The sequence below is a fragment of the Talpa occidentalis genome, unplaced genomic scaffold, assembly GCF_014898055.3.
Source record: "Talpa occidentalis isolate TD23 unplaced genomic scaffold, MPIMG_talOcc4v2.1 talOcc4.3, whole genome shotgun sequence".
In the NCBI taxonomy this organism is placed as follows: domain Eukaryota; kingdom Metazoa; phylum Chordata; class Mammalia; order Eulipotyphla; family Talpidae; genus Talpa; species Talpa occidentalis.
Window position 1 is genome coordinate 38,115,192 of NW_023603184.1, and position 17,027 is coordinate 38,132,218.

The 17,027-nt window shown below is 56.1% G+C and overlaps 1 protein-coding gene across 6 annotated transcripts in view; it reads right to left on the reverse strand.

The window, feature by feature from the left end:
- PDE2A (phosphodiesterase 2A) overlaps positions 1-16,638 on the reverse strand; it is an 82,160-nt gene extending 65,522 nt beyond the window's left edge. For 3 of the 6 annotated variants that reach the window (XM_054699514.1, XM_054699513.1, XM_037522914.2), the window contains exons 1-3: positions 16,626-16,638; positions 13,276-13,345; positions 2,236-2,297 (exon numbers count right to left, since the gene is read on the reverse strand). In XM_054699514.1, the coding sequence (XP_054555489.1) occupies positions 2,236-2,297; positions 13,276-13,345; positions 16,626-16,637 (144 nt within the window). In that variant the 5' untranslated portion in view covers position 16,638. Of the gene's footprint in view, positions 1-2,235; positions 2,298-3,306; positions 3,425-13,275; positions 13,433-16,625 lie in introns of those variants that run through there. The other 3 variants (XM_037522912.2, XM_054699515.1, XM_054699512.1) reach the window with 3 other exon arrangements.
- Between the last annotated feature and the right edge of the window lie 389 nt (positions 16,639-17,027).

Genomic DNA, 17,027 nt, shown 5'->3' on the forward strand with positions numbered 1-17,027 from the left:
CAGTGAAGGAGCTTCAGATCTGCTCTGACAGGGGAGGAAACTGATGTGCAGGCTGGTGGGGACTGGCCCAAGGTCACACACCTAGGAAGCGGTGGTGCTGGGACTTGAACGCATGCCCACCCAGCTGAACCGTCTGTTCACCAGATGAGGCCAACTCGTCTTCCCTGAAAGGGGGGCTCAGCACCAGGCTCCCTCTTCCCTCTTTCCCTCCGGCTCTTCCTATAGCCTGAGCAACACTCCAGGGTTCCGATCTTCTTTAGTCCTATCTTCCTATGTTGGGGAATTGCTGCCAAGGGGGCAACCTGTATCTCCCCAGCAGGACTGAGTGTGTGCCCAGGTACTCAGGATGGGGTGTCACAGGACCCTAAAATAGAGCTCTGCCTAGAGGCCAGGTAGACTCCTAGATGCGGGCGTGGGGTCACCGAGCAGCATAGCGCTGAAAGCTGGTGACTTGTGGCCCAAAATCCTCAGCCTGAGTGGGGAGCATTACCCAGACAAAGGCGAGGGGAGAGAGAAGACAAGCAAAGGGGGAAAATGAGGAGCATCCAGGGAAGCCTGACAGCGGGAGTGAGGCTCAGCAGGGCTCAGGAGGAGAGGCAGGGCCCCCTCCCAGGCGAAGTGGGGTGTTCACACAAGTGCAAACAGGGAGCCTGGGGCCTAGCTCCTTCCCTCTGGGCCCAGCTTCCACCACCCAGGAGGGCTCAGTTTCTCCAAAGCCCTCTCCCCCATGACTTCCCGGGAGGATGACAGATCCAGTCTTCCCGAGCGGGTGGCAGTGGCTGCTGAGACGCTGCTGGCTCCCAGGAACACCATCTGTCCTGGCTCTGGGGGGAGCCCCGCCCCTGGGGAATGCCATGGCAATCAATAAATTAATAATGAATTCCTGGGCCCTCCCCTCTCCCTCTTTCTCCAGCAACCAGGAGCAGGGACATTCTCCAGGGTCGAGCCCCACATCGGGGCAGTTGAGCCCATGCTGAGCACCAGGCCATGTTGGTATCTTCTTCCCCATCTTACCAGAGGGCAGGGACAGAAGGAGGCTCATCTGGGTGTCATTCTTGGCTCTGCCCCCTCATTCATTCACTGTGTGAACCCACTGGGCCTCGGTTTCCCCAAATGTAAAGGGAGAAGAATACCAGCACTGCTTCACAAGGAGGTTGTAGGATTAAATAGGGAAGCTTGGCTAAAGCTCTGGCACAGAGGAGGGATGGATCCAGGCCCTGGGCTTGCGAGTGGGCGCATGCTGGTCTCACCACTCAATCCCGTTTCTCACACACACACAACTTTCACCGCATTTCATATTGCTCAAGGCCCATCTGAGCGCTGAAGATTCCTATGAGGCACCCCAAATGCATGTCAGGGCCGAGGGATGACACCTCAGATATCAAAGGCAGTGCCCTCACTGAACCCTGCACCTGGCACACAACTAGGGCTCATGAGCTGCAGTTTAGAGGTGAAGACAAGCCAGACAGACACAGACCACATAATGGAGAAAAGAGGGCACTCGGCACAGCCAGCAGCAAGTCCCCGGCATCTGAGCGCCAGGGCAGGAGAGCTCAGAGGAGGGCGTGTGAGGGCAGGGAGGGCTTCCCAGAGGAGGGAGGCTAGAGCTGAGCCCAGAAGGGTTTGGGTAGCTGAGGGGGGAAGAGGCCAGCAAGAGCACTTCTAGGGGGCAGAAATGGATGAAGAGGAGTCTGTGGCCTTCCTGGCTGGGACTGCAGAGGGCGTAGGGCCATGGGAAGCACAGAGAATTTTTGAGCAGAAAATTGACCAGTTCTAGCAAGTGTATGTTAGAAAGGGCCTCTGGCCACTGCGTGGAGGATGGGGCCATGGAAAGCAACAGCCAGTGAGCATCCCGGGGAAAGAGGACCAGTCAGAGACTCAGGCCGGCCGCGGGAATGGAGAGAAGGGAAGGAACTGAGGAAATACTAAGGGCAGAAAACCAAAACGGAATTGTTGGGCGAGGGTGGGCAGGATGAGGGAGGCATCGGAAATGATGCCCAGATGACTTGGGAGGAGGATGAATCCTCAGTCAGAGGGAACCCCGCTACCAAGAACAGACAAGGGTCGGTGGGAATGGTCTTGGTGTGGGGAGGCCCTAAGGTGGAAAGGGGTGGGGTTGGGATTCGGCTCCAGCCTCCCAGTCCTCCCAGGGGTGGGGGGCAATGCCCAGACTGACCCCCCAGCCTGTGCCCCCACACCCAAGCCCACCCACTCCTCCCTCCACTGAGCTCTCACCTCCAGTCCGGCGTCTCTACTCCCTGGGTGCACTGGCTCTCTCGCAAAGAGGTCCGGGCCAGCTGTAGAGACAAGAAGGCCAGGAGCTGAGGCCTGCCAGGCCTTCTCCCCTTCTTCCCAATCTGCCTTCACCTCTGCCCCGGCAGTCCCCGTCCTGCTGTCTCCCAGGGGGGGCCTCCTCCAGGAAGCCTGGCCTGATTGCACCCTGCTCTCTCCTGACACTCCCTTTCTGCTCCTTGTTTCCCACGGGTACCTCTGGCTCTGGTGTGTTCCTGCCCCTCAACTCAGAGCCACACTCAGATTAGAGCTCCTAAGAAGTGGAAATGACCACATTTTTACTCCTTCTGAGGCCTCGTCTTCCACTTCGGCTTCTCTCTAGGGAATGTCACTATCCTCTCCTAAATCTCAGTTTCCCCACCTTTAAAACGGGCTTGTAATGGCCAGCTCTCACAATCACGAGGCTGTGTTCCCAGCCAGGTTCTGTAAACATGATCCCCTGTGTGAGCCCCCAATCCAGCTTGTCTAGTCATCTGGACTGATTGGACCCCCCAACTTGAGTCCCATCAGCACCACATCCACAGCTCCTCAGATGCTGGCAGGTGCATCACGGACCCATCACTTTTTCTCTGGGAGCCTACCACCCAGGTGGCGTCCAGAAACCCCATCATCTCTGAGAAGCACTGCCCAGGGGCTGGCCACTCCTCCCCACCCCCACCCAACAAGCGCACCCGGGCATCGGACAGGCACAGGCGGTGGGATATTCTGAGCCTGGCTCCGTTCCCGTCAGCTGCTGGCCGCCATGCCAGCCTGGCGCGGGCGCAGGGGCTGGCTGATTTGATTTGGCAGCTTCGGAAGCGTGTGGTGGGGACCGGGAGGGGGAGGGGGAGAGACACCCATCCCTGCTAGGAAATAAACAGCCTCAGGCACTCAGAGAGCCAGGGGGAGAGCAGTCTGGCATGGGGGAGACACTGCTGGGTTCCCTGCCTCGTGCCCCCTCTTTGCACCCAGGCCCTGGCCGCCTGCCCGTGACTGCTGGAATCTGTGGCTCTCCAGGGGTGACAGTAGCTGCACCTGGCGTGTGAATGCTTGTGGTGTGGCTGTGGCAGGGTGTCTGGTTGTCCCATGTGTCCCCGTGTGTCCTGTGCGGTCTTCCTGCAGCTGCGCCTGAGTGTTGCCTGGGATGACTGGGCCTGTACGGGGCACAATGGTCTGGATGTGATCATCTCCCAGGGTGACTGTGGGGGACTGATTGCAGTCCAGGGCGTGACGAGGTGGCCCGCGTGCCTGAGTCTACTGTAAGGCCTGGTGTACATTGGCTCCGGCCTGTTCCTTCCCTCTGTGCCATGACCCCACTGACCTGGCCAAGTCCTGCACAGGAAATGACGAAGGTAGAGATAAGTACCTGACCCCAGGGCCCTTCCCTTTTGTCCACAGGCCGGAGTCTTTTCCACCCCAGTCTCTGAAGGGCCACCCACTTCATTGCCTGAGGCAGTGCTTCCCCTTCCCCTTGAAGGCCAAAGGCCGAGCTAGCTAGTTACACTTGACTCTCCAATTGTCCCTCCAGCCTCTCTACTGCTCCCTGGAGAGGTTCCCCAGCACTGACTTCACGACTTCAAGGGGAGAGTGAGGAGGCTCGGCTAGGGATTCCCAGCTCCTCAGTAATCCCACCCCAGCCTGGTGTTAACTGCCCTCCTGGCCCCCCCAAAGTCAGTACAGCTCGCTTATCCCTGAGACCCCAGGAATCTCTACCACCCTGTTTATGTGATGCTGACACCCTCACAGCTTCCAGTTAGAGAACTAGAGTGGGTGTCTCAGGTTCTGAGAGGGCGCAGGCATGGGGGTCAGACTGAGACCCCAGTCTTAATGGGCCTCCAGGACAGGGTCAGGAGGTCAGAGTAGGGTGGAGCCTGCCGGGGAAGACGAAATGTCTCATGTATTATCGCCTCCCTATTGTCCCACAGTCCCCTGGGACCGCAGGACTTCCCCACCCAGTCATAGGAAGCTGTGAGTCCCTCCTGGAGACTGAGGAAGGAACACTGACAGTGGTACTCCGGGACTAGGGGGAGACTCCGCTATGCTCTTGGGGTTCCAGAGGGGGAAACTAGGCTCATAAAACTCAGCTATCACAAAAGGGCTGGTGGGACAGAGACAGTGAGCAGAGAGGCCCTGGGCTTCCTGGAAGGGGCACTGGCACCTCTCTGTTCCAGCGCAGTCTCCATGGCGAGACAGGTTTTCACCTGGGACTTGTAAGTACTTGTGTGTGTCCTCGCCCATGTCTGTGTCCATGTGGGCATGGGTGCCCATCCCAGTCACAGTCCTGAGCCCTGGTCTGTGTCCCAAGGATCGGGTCTGCCTGAGATAGGGGTCAGCCAAGCAGCAGACACAATGACAGAGAAGAGAGGAGTCTGGGCAAGAAAGAGGAATAGAGAGTGCTGGGCTCAGGAGAGAAGCCTGCTGGGTTTCTCTGCGCTCGGCACTGGGTTTGGGCATCACACTGGCAGTTCTCAAACCCTAAGTGTGCTCCCATGACCCAGGCTCTGCCCCCACCTGCTGTGCAACCTTAGACAACACCTTTCCCTCTCTGAGCTATTTTGCCTTTCTGAAGAATAAAGGGGTTGGATTTCCCAGCGCCCTTCCTAGTCGAACCATTTTTTGAGAAAGACTCACAAAGACTGCCAGGGTTGGAGGCTCACAAGGCTAAGGAGAGGGGCTGAGGGGAAGGAGATTAAGAGGGAGGGATATAAGAGCAGAAAGAAGAGACTGGCCAGTGAAGAGAGAGGAGAATCCTGAGGAGGCACACTGCGGGCTGGGCTGCTGGGGAGGGGTTCCCTGCTGGGGACTCCATCCTCAGAGCTAAGACAGGATGTGGAAGACAATGGAGCATTGTGAATGATGGGGCTCAGCAGTGGGCACCCCACCAGCCTTCCAGTCTGTGGAAGGAGAAAAATGGAAAAGGGACAGACCAGGGCTCTGCCTTCCCAACCTAAGACCTGCCCTCCAGGTGGCCCAAGAGAAATGGGGGAGCTTCAGGTAATAGGAACACCCAGAACTGGGAATCAGGCTCCTAGCCTCCATCACCTGGTCTGTGGACACCTCCCCTCCCCCTCCCCAGGCCGGGACTCGTGCAGCAGTACAGGCTGTGAGGGATCCAGGCAGAAGAGGCTCTTTACAGGGCTGGATGCTCCCTCTCTGACCTGGGATTTCCACCCCCACCCCCCCCCACATCTGGCCTGGGTACAACCCAAGAGGCAGCAAGCCTCTAGAAAGACAGTCTGGCCTTGTGTCCGGCTGGGCCGTGGGTCCTGCCTCTGGGAGCACCCATCAGTCATGGGCTCTCTAGGGCCCCTGGCCTGGGACCTCCCTTCTTTAGGCCCTTCACAGCCAGCCTCCCAGGGCACCTGCAGTCCTCCCCCTGGGCCTGCACGTAAGGGGTATTGATGGGATGTAAGAGGGTGGTCCCCAGGAAAAGGGGAGGTCCAGGTTCCCTGCTCTACCCAAGGGAGGGTAGAGCTGAGCAGAGAGAAGCAGCAGCTAGAGAGGAGACTGCAAGAAGGGAGGAAGCAGGATGGAGAGCGAGAAGGAGACCTGGAGGAGGCACATGGAGCAGGGAGGCATGTGAAGAAGTTGCACTTGCTTTTAGGTCTTGGACTGGATGAAACAGACGTGAGTGAGAGACCCGGGGGAGGTCAATATGGCAGCGTTGATCTTGATTTTGCTTTTGCTCTTTTCCTTCCAGACTTGTCTGGCTGTTTCTAACCCTTTTGTTTCTAACCCTTTTACATGGGTCCCTGCAGGAAGGTGCTTTAGACTTGTGGCAGGCTTGTGGGCCTCAGAGGCCCTGCTTTGGGCCAAGCCTGTTTGGCTGGACATTTACCCATGAGGGGAAAGGTAACTTTGGGTGCTGATTTGGAAACTTTATTCTTTCCCTTTTCTGTATTGCACACATTTAATGGTATTAAATTTCCTTTCCATGAAAGGTCTTACACATTACAGTATGTTTTGTCTTGATCCAGCAGATGGCAGAACCTATTTAGAACGGACAGGCTTGGGGGGCTCTGGGGTGCCCTACTCTCTGTCCTGTAACAGGGACACTACCCAATGCCCACACCATCCTCCTGGCTCCTGCCCTAGCCAGATGTCCTTTGTATTTTGGGCCCTCACAGCCAGGGGTTCGTGTGTTTCCGTGTCCATGTCCAGGAAGTGTTTATGTCCTGTTTTCCCCCTCAGGCCAGGGCTGCCGGGGTAGGAGGGTGAACAGGCCTCTCCTTCCTCCACTTAGGCCCAGAGACTTTAGGGGCTGGGAGGAAAGGGCACTCCTCCCTGTGCCTTAATCTGAAATGGTAGAGGAATGGAGGCAGGGGGATGGAGGAAATGACCCCATACCCCGTAAGCTTAGAGACTGGCAGATCTGACACTTGCACACGCACCAGTTCTGCTGTGGCGAGAGAGACAGTCCATGCGACCACTCTATTCCCCTCCAACGCCAGCCCAGCCCCTCCTCCCCACCACATGGGGTGGGGCCTGCATCCCGAGCTATCTATCTCCATTGCTTCTTGTTATGTTTTTAATAACTGAACACTGACATTAACAAGGCAGGTGGTTGCAGCTCTTCCCAGCAGCCCCATTTAGAATCATTGAATCATCAACTCATCAAATCCTAGAATCCTGGATTCACAGAATGTCCATGTCTTCAGCTCCTGGAGTCTCAGCATCTTAAAGTCACAGAATGCCGGAATCACAACCACACATCCACACAGGGAGTTGTGCTGTGGAAGGTTAGAACCCCATAAACTATTTCAGACAATTCCAGATACTCAGGAACAAACCCCGAGAGCTAGCGCTCATCTACCCCTTGGAGATAAGATTCCAACTTCCCCCTTTTACAGGTAAGAAAATGTAGCCCAGAAAATGGCCTTGTGTGAGATTGTCTGAGAGCAGGACCAAGCCATGCCTGACCCTAGATTGCAAGATGGGCCCTCTGCAATCCTGTGTTCCGGAAATGGAGCAACTTCACATTCTGCAATACTGGTACTTATGTTGGGGTAATAGTGCTCTTTCCACTTTGCTCCCCACACCTTCTGCTTCCTGGCCTCCTTCATCCCTATGATGGGTACCTCATCTCTCAGCAATTTCCTCCCCTAGGTCTGTTCATAGACCCCCCCAGTAATGGCAACCATAGATGGGGGCAGGGAATGCGTGGGGCCAGCTCCCTCAGGATTTGGACAGGAAAAGGTCTGACATCTGAAGCCACCAGCCAGAGTCAGGCTCCCCAGATGAGATGCCCCTGAAAGCTGAAGGTGCTGGAGCCTCTGGGGTTCTAACTCAAGTAGAGGCCGCAGCTTTGGGGAAGCTGGATCCAAAGTGGAGGGAAGCGATGGAGGCTTCTAATTGACATTGGGACCATCATGAATATTTAGCATTTCCATGAATTTATAATTCAATTCATTCTGGGGTGTACTCATACATTTTTGAATTTGGATTTTATTAAATATTACATTTTACAGATTGTTTTCATTGTTGAATTTTGAACGCACTGCCCAGAGCAGAACCCGAGTCCCCATACTGCAGATGAGGATGCAGCAGCCCCAGTGGGGTCTGGGGCTCCTGGTCTCTGTTGAACCTCAAGGCTTGTAACCTCCTTGGAAGACCATTCTGAGATATTTCAGTTCTGAAGGGCCTGACACGGACCCAGGCTTCTGCCCTCAAACGCTCACATGCCGACCCAGACACCGAAATGGCATTTTCCCTCTCCCTTTACGTCTACAACTGGCTGGCTCCCCCTCCATCCCTTGCCCCTCAGTCCCCTCCCTTCCATTCGCAGTGTTTCCTGTCAGCCCACCCTCCCTTTGCCCTCCTATGCCCTCTCCACCCTGTGGTTCAGAGGGCTTGAGACACAGTTCTGAGCAGTCCTGCTTTGCTTTCACCCTCCCCCTAGTGCCAGCTCACCTCTGGAAAATAGTCAAGACATGATTTGTAAGTCCTGCTCCGTTTGGCCCCTACCAGCCTTACCAGGCTTGTCTCTTGCTTCATCTCCACCTCCAGGTCCTACTGACCCAACTACCCTGGAATCTGGGATCCAGTTGCGTGGACGCAGAGCTACGTACTTCCTCCCTCTGTCTGTCACCAGCAGACCTGCACTTTCACCATTCCCTCCTCTGTTTAGAGCTTTCTCCTGGTTTATCTCTGAACCCTCCTGGAATCTCCCCCACTCTCCTTCCCTCCCACTCTGGGCTGAATTAGGGGCCTCTGCCCTACCTCACCATGGCCCCTGAGTTTCTCTCCATAATTGCCTTCATCACACACTGCCAGCACCAACCTTTGTCTGTGGCCCTCTCCTACCCCTTCACCTGCCAGTTTGGTACCGAGGTCTGTCTACCTGCCACAGGTAGAATTTATGGCAGAAAGTTAAAGCCCACCTCATGGTCACCTCTACCTACCTCTCTGTTGGGCACATACTAGATGCCCACCTATAAAGGCCTGGCAGTACACCATGTGTGGCATGGAAAAGCAGGGCTGGGATGCCATTCCTGGAGGAGGTGAGAGTCCCTGTGTGGTACTGGGGACTTTCTGGAGGAGGCATCTGGGAGGATCTTCCATGTGTCAGTCCTGGGACAGCAATTAAGGACAGGCCACAGGAAGTCCCCAGAGCGCCTTAGGGCCATCAGAGCAAACCGTCATAATGGGACCAATGGGGGAGATTCAGAGACCCAAATAAGCCTACTGGAGGGGCTGGCAGTGCATTCAGGAAAGACTTCCTAGATGAGGCACTACTTCCAGTTGGTTTGGGGCAGGAAAGAAGATGGAGAGAAATCAGGCTGAAGAAAGCAGTGAGAGACAGAGATGTGGAAGAGGAAGTTTTGTCCCTCTACCCCGAGAGAATTGGGAAGCAGGAGGCAGACGGGTAGCAGGAGCTAAGAAGGCCAAGGCAGAAAGGAGATCCTCTTGGTGTTGACACCGTGGCCAGGGTGGGTATGGCAGGGAGCAGGCCCCCAGCTGTGGCTGGGAAACGTTTCCTGTCTCCTTGCCAGGGGGGTCATTAATAATCCTTTACCCGCCACAGGCATCATGGAGGCCAGCCAGGGAGCGGCATGGGGCTCGGGCCTGAGCCCAGCCTGGCGGCCAGAGAGTGTGTCCTGGAAGCAGTCCTGCCACCTTGCTGCGAGACCTGGACAGATTGCTTGACCTCTCTTGGTCTCTGGTAATGCTGGTGAAAAGAAGGTCTAAGGAAGACTCTACCTTAAATCCCTTTCCCATCCTGGGCCTCAGTTTCCCTAGATGGTAGCTGGTCTGCCGACCTCCCACAGGGTTGTAGACAATGGATGTCCGATATGAGCATCTGGACTATGCTGGCCCAGCTGAGAACACCCCAGCAGGGAGAGAGGAGCCCAGTCCAGTCTCCGAAGAGCTAGCATTCTGGCGGGAGCCAACCCCACCAGCACAAGCTGCGTACCTGGAGCTTCATAAACCAGGTGCACGGCAGGCTGGGGGAATACAGAAGGGAAGCCCGTCTGCCCAGGGTCTAGGGGCCAACAGTGTGTCTGGGCCAGGAAGGCACAGAAGGCGGAAGCCCCTTGAGGCCTATTTGGTCACTGCTATACTCCCACACTTCAAACTCTGGCTGCCTGGTGCATGGCAGGTGCTCGCTAAACGCGCCTAGACTATTGAATTAGTTAATCTGCTTAATGAGACATTGGTGAAAGGAGCTTGGAATTTGCAAAGAGCTAACTAAAGGGTGATGATGATGACGATGATGACAGTGACACTGATTCTGGTGGGGTGGGAAGTGTGAGAAGGCTTGTGGCCCAGGATGGCCATCCGAAGCCAGATATTATTGCTTGGCAAAGCTCAGCTACCTTCAAGATCCCATTTTTCAACTGGGCCAGAATCTTCCTCAGCGGCAGGCCGTCTTTCTCTGCCTACCCAATGCCCCCTTCTGGGCCCAGTTCAAGTCCACTCACCTCAGAGACCCTTCTGGTATGTGACGCTGAAGCAACACTTTCCCTGACTGAAGCTGATAGTCTCCGTGCTTCCAGCATTAAGCCGTTCTGGCCTGTCGTGCTCTTGTTACCTATCAGGAGGTTGCCCTCTAAGCTTTCCCAAAGTTTTCCCTAGAGAGTTCCCCAAATGTGGCCAGGCCTATTTTTTAGGAAAGGGCCTCAGTGACTCTCCATCAGATATGGGGGTCAACAAAAGTGGAGGTGGGTTGGGAGGGGGACAGGCCTGCATGCAGAAGGGGGCACTTGGCTGCTCGGCACCCCTGAGCCGATCTGAGTCAGGAAGGGTGCCGGGCGCCCACGGGACGAAGACCTCATGGTTGGCAAACGCGCCCAAGCTGCGCCCGCGTCAAGGAGGCTCCCCAGGTGGTGTCCCAAGGAGGACACCACCCAGACCTCACTGCCAGCTCCTGGACCTCACTTCTCTGTGAGCACTGTGAGGGGATAATAAACACAGTGACCTGGGGACACGTGCATCCTCTCCCCGCCCCCTGCAAGCCCCAGCCCCCAAACACGAGACCAGAGAAGGAGAAAAGAACAAAGATTCCTGGACTGCGCCATCACCGCCGCCCGCCTGCCCAGCGCCTGCTCAGCCGGAAACGCAAGACAAAGGCCTTGGTCAGCGCAAGGGGGACGAAGGGCAAAGGGTAGAGGCAGCCTGGCTTGGGGGGGCATGCAAGAACGTCACTGGACATCTCTAGGGACCTCATTTGGGAGGGAAACAAGGACAGGACACCAGCCAAGCACTCCCAGCACATGTCACTCCACAAGCATTTATGGGACACCTGCTGTGTTCTGCACACCCCAAACATTACATAGCTCATTCTTGACCCCATATACTTCATGTGCACACTCCCTTCCCCTGCAGCACATTCCCCAGGCTTCCACACAGACTCATCCCACATGTGTACCCCTAACTCACCAGACCCCTCACTCCTCACCACACACATAAACAACTCACAGGGAGAAAGGATCACATAATCTACATGTCACACTGAAAAGTCACACAGCTCACACACCCACACTTCACACTAAACTCACACTCAGCCTCCCACCAGGCACCCCACACACCCCACACTCTCACCCCCAGCCACAGACACACATATCCAATTACATTCAACACACACACCGCCCAGACACAGACACATGCAGACATACCCTGCATAGATAATACGCACACTGAATGTCACACCAAAATGTCACACGTTTGTGGGCACACACAGTCCCTGAGCATAGACAAGCCTGCCTGCACACCGCCTCCTACACACACACACACACACACACACACACAGGCACACACACACACATACGACACTCAAACACCAACACACAGGTCCTAAAATATTTCCCAGGCAAGCCCAGAATGTACTCGAAGTCAGTCACCAGGGCTGTAAACACTCAGATACACACAGCTTTCTCTTTCTCCTCTCCAAGATGCCCAAAGAAACCTGTCATCAGGCCCCCTACATAGCTTTTCCTGCTAACATGACAGCCAATAATGTATACAACTACACACACTATCCCCCATGCAGGCTGCCCCTCCAGCAACTCCAGAATGACTGACACACAATCACATGCACACACAACCATCATGCATACAGCTGCTCCTCCATGCCCACACCACAGCTTCCCTAGTCCCACACAGGATGCAACACCATACACTCACAATCCTCATCATAAGCCCCACAAGTTCCTCCCAAATAATCCCACGTGTGATGACACATACAACACTACATGACAACACATATGACCAGACACAAGGCATACCCAACCGAGCCCATCCTGCACAAGCACATGCACCCCAGACTCACCCAGCCCTGGACATCTCCACCACAGGTAACTGGCACCAGATTGCAGTTACTCTTCCCCTTCTCCACCCCAAGCCCCAGGCACCCCCAGTCAAGGCCAGGACAGCAAGGATAGAGGGGGTTATAAATTATGAACCCCAGTATCCCACTGTGCCAGATTCCCACCCGCCCGACATCCCTGGGCACCGCCCAAGGGTTGCAAACTCCATGTTTAACCCCTTCCATCAGCGCCCACACCATGCCATGCCTGACATCACGGGGAGGGCAAAGGTCCTGGGGACACTGGCCTGGCCCCAGTCTGCCCCTCCTCACCCCAAAGCAGAGTATAGATATATGGGGAAAGGAAGCCCCCAGGGAAAGTCGCTAGATTAAAGACAGAGACCTAGAGGAATTGAGGGGAGTGACAAATAGATGGAAAGAAGTGGGCAGAGGAGACCAAACGAGAGAAATGGGCAGAGAGGAAGCCTAGAAAGACTCAGCGAAACCAGAGAATCAAGTGGGACCACCACATCCGGAGAGAAACGATTGGAGAGGGTAAGACCAACCAAAAAAGATGAGGGGGCCTTCTACACAGGAGGAAGGGAGGGGAGGGAGGAACAGGGCTGGAGGGGTCCTGAAGAGAATGAGAGAGAAACCATGATGGAAACAGGCCTTTGGACCTGGGGGTGAAGTCCCAGGTGAGAACTACAGTTCAGATGTTTCTGTGGGAATCTGAGTGGGGTGCAGTTGAGGCTGTGGAATAGAGGTTCAGGAGCTTAAGGGAAGTCCCCTGATCTGAGGTGGGGCCCTGACTGATGGGGGGGGTTAGGGGATCAGGTGTTCAGGGTGTGTCTGGCCTCATATGTATATACATGGTGTTCAGGAGCTTGGACCAGGGTCTTTCACTAATCTGGGAGGCACTGGCCCCAGGCTGGAGCGAACTGTTGTTGAGGAGAGGGGTCCCAATGTGGATTGGGAGTTCAGTGTTGGGGGTGCAGTCCTGGATCCATCCGACAGCGGGCTGGAGCCTGGGGTGAGGTTGGGACCTGGGCTTTTAAGGGCATTTAAGGGCTCGGTGAGGGCTGCAACCCCAGCACAGGAGTGGGATTCAGAGCTGGGGAGGGGTGTCCCCACCCTGAGGATGGCTCCGAGGCGGGAGGGCTCTTGGAGCCGGCCACTGAACGCTCCGGAGGGGACCCGGCTGGGTGCTTGCCTGACACCCGGTTCTCCTCGTGCCCAGTTCGGGGGGGCCCCCCTACCTGCAGGTTGTCGGCGCATGGCTGCGGCGGCGGCGGCTCGTCCGGCTTGAGGAAGACCTGCTGGCCCCGCCTGAGGAATTGGACAACAGCGATGAGGATGTGGTGCAGCACCAGGACCATGCTCGCAGCCGCCCGCCCGCCGGCCCGGCCGCTGAGCTCGGTCAGCGCGTCCGCGACAGCCTCGCCGGGTCCGCGCGAGGGCCCGCCCCGGCCCCGCCCCGGCCCCGCCCCTCGCCCGCCAGGCCCCGCCCACCCAGCCACGGCCCCGCCCCTCGCCCGCCCAGGCCCCGCCCACCCCGCCGCCGACAGCCCCTCTCGCCCCGTCGGATCTTCGGGCCCCGCCAGACCTCCCCCCGCCCCCCAGCTCTCACCCCCCTTATCCGCTCTCAGATTCGCCCAGCTGTCCGCTACCAGGGTCCCCTGCCGGGGAGCCCGCTCTCAGCCTGCACGCCCTTTTGCCCCTTCATCACTCCCTTCGCTACCTCGCAGGGGTCGCCAAGAGACCCCCTCTCGGGTCTGATCCGTCCCCCTGCACCGATTAGGGGGTCCTGGGCCGGGCCAGAGCCCGAGGCAGGAGCCAGCGCAGGGGAGGGCGAGGGAGAGCGGGCCGCAGGGGAAAGGGGCTACCGAAATGATACGAGGAGCCCCGAACTTACTCCTCCAGGAAAAAAGGGGGGGAGCGAGGGAAATCGGGGAAATTTTAGAGGTCGCCGCGACACCGGAGGCCCAGGGAAATGTGGCAAATCTGCGAGGGAGACACGTGCGCGCACAGACACTCGCGCCCACACGCGGAGGGCGCCCCAGGCGGAGTGGGGTCGGGGCGTTGGCCCCCGGCACCGGGCGCGGGCGCTGAGCAGTCCCCGGGGCGCAGACCACAGTTTCACCAAAGCACCCGCGCGCGCCGAGCGCAGCTCTCCGCAGAGCTGGGGTTCCTGCGGCAGCCGCGACGCTCCTGCGCCCCCTGCCGTCCCAGCACGCCGCGCACTCGGCCCCACCTGCCTCCGCCAGGCCTTGGAGGGAGGGGAGCAGGGGGTGTCGCTGGGAGAAGCTCCCTGCCCGACAGACCCACTCCTGGCCTCGGCTGGGGCTGGGTGGGCCGTGTCTGGACTGGAGGATGCGCTTGGATCTGGCCAGGTCTTTCCCAGCGATTTGCTCCTTGACCTTGGCGGGACCCTCTTTCCGGTTTCTGGACCTCAGTTTTCCCTTCTCCTGCACAGAACTGCCAGGAAAAGCAAACCCTATTATGGTAGAAGGGCAGCCAGAGTCTCTTGAGATCCCTTGCTGTGGTCTGACCTGAATCCTTCCCACCATACTGTGGGCTCTTCTCTCTGTCCACCCCCCAACCTCTTGGAGAGTGACTCAGTGAACCCCCAGCCTCCCAACCTCCCCACCTCATTGGGCTGATTCATCCCGGCCCTTTCTTCCTGGGGACTGCTTTCCTCAACATTGAATCACTGAGCCCAGTCCTGGACACAGTCCAGGCACCTGGTACATAGGCTGGGCAAGGCCTGGTGATGCCACCAACTCGGAAGCCTTCCATGCCAGGATTCCTCCCTCCACAGCTTTGGACGTGCTTTTACCCTGCTCACACACCATGGGTGACTCCCTGCTACCAGCACCATGAAGCCCAAACCCTCCGCCTGACATGCCAGGCCCTCTAGTTTAACCAGCTTAACGCCCGCTAGTTTTGCCAGCTTTGACCTCCTTGCTGTCACTCCTTCAATTTATACTTCCTGCTCTACCAGGAGAAACAGGGACAGAGAGACTGACTCATCTGCACTTCAGGCCTTACCCACACCTCCCCACCCCCAATGCCTTCCTGATCCTGCCAGCCAGATTATCATTCAGAGGGCAGTCGCAGACCCACCTCCTCCAGGAGTCCTTCCCTGAAGGCTGCTTTGTCCTCTGGGCCCCCCTACTTTTATCTTTCCAGTGAGTCATTTCAGATGGGCTTGGGGAAGGTGGGCTTGGGAGAGCTTGTCTGTCACAAGTGATCCTGGCCAAATCAATGTGTTTTACTGCATTTTCAGACTAGAAGCAATTTGTCCTACTTATTAATGCTGTAGGAAAAATTAATAGGGGCTAAGATAGGTGAAGGTTCTTAGTTTCTGGCTCTGTAAAAGGGGGTTACCAAGGTAAGGACTATTGTAAGAAGTCTGAAGCCAGAGCACAAGGCTCTTGGTAAATCCTGAGCACCTGTCACCAGCTCAGTTCCAGACTCTGGACAGCCTGGGAGGGATCTGGGGGTAGGACACAGATACCCAGGGGATCTGTTACAGCCACAGAGCAGAGATACTCAATCTTTACCTTCAGTCAAGAGCCATCCCTGGCCTGGCACAGCTGCCATCTCTTGGGCCCCCAACTCTAGGCAGACCACCTCTGAGAGCACTCAACTCTCAGAAGTTATTTCTTAAATTTTCCTTCAAGTCTCTCATTCTGCATCTCAATGGCAAGGCCCCAGGCTGTGTCACCCTCCATGCAGAGAAATTCACTGTGTCAATCCTTCAGATTCAAGCATTCCCCAGAGGGCTGAGTCCTAACTCTCTCATAGATTTGCTGTGTGATTCTGGCCAGGCCACTGCATGTCTCTGGACCTCAATCTCCTCACTAGATTCAATCAGTAAACTTATTATTTGGGGAGCCTGGTAGGGTGCAGAAATACCCCTTCATATAATCTTTTAAATTCTCTAACCAGTCCCCTCCCAGAAGAGGCAAACAAAGTGAGGGGGCAGATTACCCCAGCTCTTACCAGGAAGTAATCCTTGCTTTAAGACTAAGGCTCCCACTCTCCACAGGCCCCTACCCCCAGTTCCCCATCCTGTGATTCTATGATGGGTTCTCACCCTGGCTCTCATTAGAATCACCTAGGGAGGGCCTCCCTGGTGGCACAAGGGGTTAAGATGCAACCTATGAAGCTATCAGCAGCCACTGTAGCAAGAGTGACCAGGGATCTACCCACATGGCACAGCTGCCCGGCGCTCCCCTCAGCAGTGTATTTCAGTCAATCTGCCTGTTCTATTCCCCCATTCAGTCTCTGATGAATCCTCTCACCACCCTCCTCCACACCTCTGGCCTGTATCCCAGCTCTTATATGCATAAATAAATAAATCTTTTTAAAAAATAACCTAGGGAGCATCTAAAACTGCTGGTATCAGGGACCCCCACATCCCATATATTTTTAAATGACCTAGGTGATTCTAATTAGTTACAAGGTTAGAGAACCGGCATTACGTGCATCTCATCCCTGACAGACCTCAGTCCCACAGAAACAAAGACTGGGGCTGCCCCCTAAGAGGGCATGGGTACATCTGGGCCTAGGGTTCTGTGTCTGACATTTACTGAGCACTTACCTTGTGCCTCATATTTCATCTTCTCAACCACAGTATAAGGTAGGGTCTTTAATAGCTACATTTTACAGATAAGGAAAACTGAAGCTCAGCAAGACTAAGCAACTTGCCTATAGTCACAGAGCTAGTAAGTAGTGGTCAAAATTCAAACCCTGCTCATCTGGCTCCAATTCGTGCCTCACTTCTTGAGGGAAAGAAAGTGAGAAAAACTGATTTTCCCAGAACCTATCTTTTTGGCCCCAATAATGCAGTGGCAGAGGGTCCCATGTTCCCAGCCCCTGGACCCTCTGCTCATCTCTGCCACAAATAGCTCGGCTCCTTATCACCCACAAACCCCAGGATCCTTACCTCCACACAAGGCTGCCCCAGGCCATACACACCCTGCACACACTCAGTCCTTACACA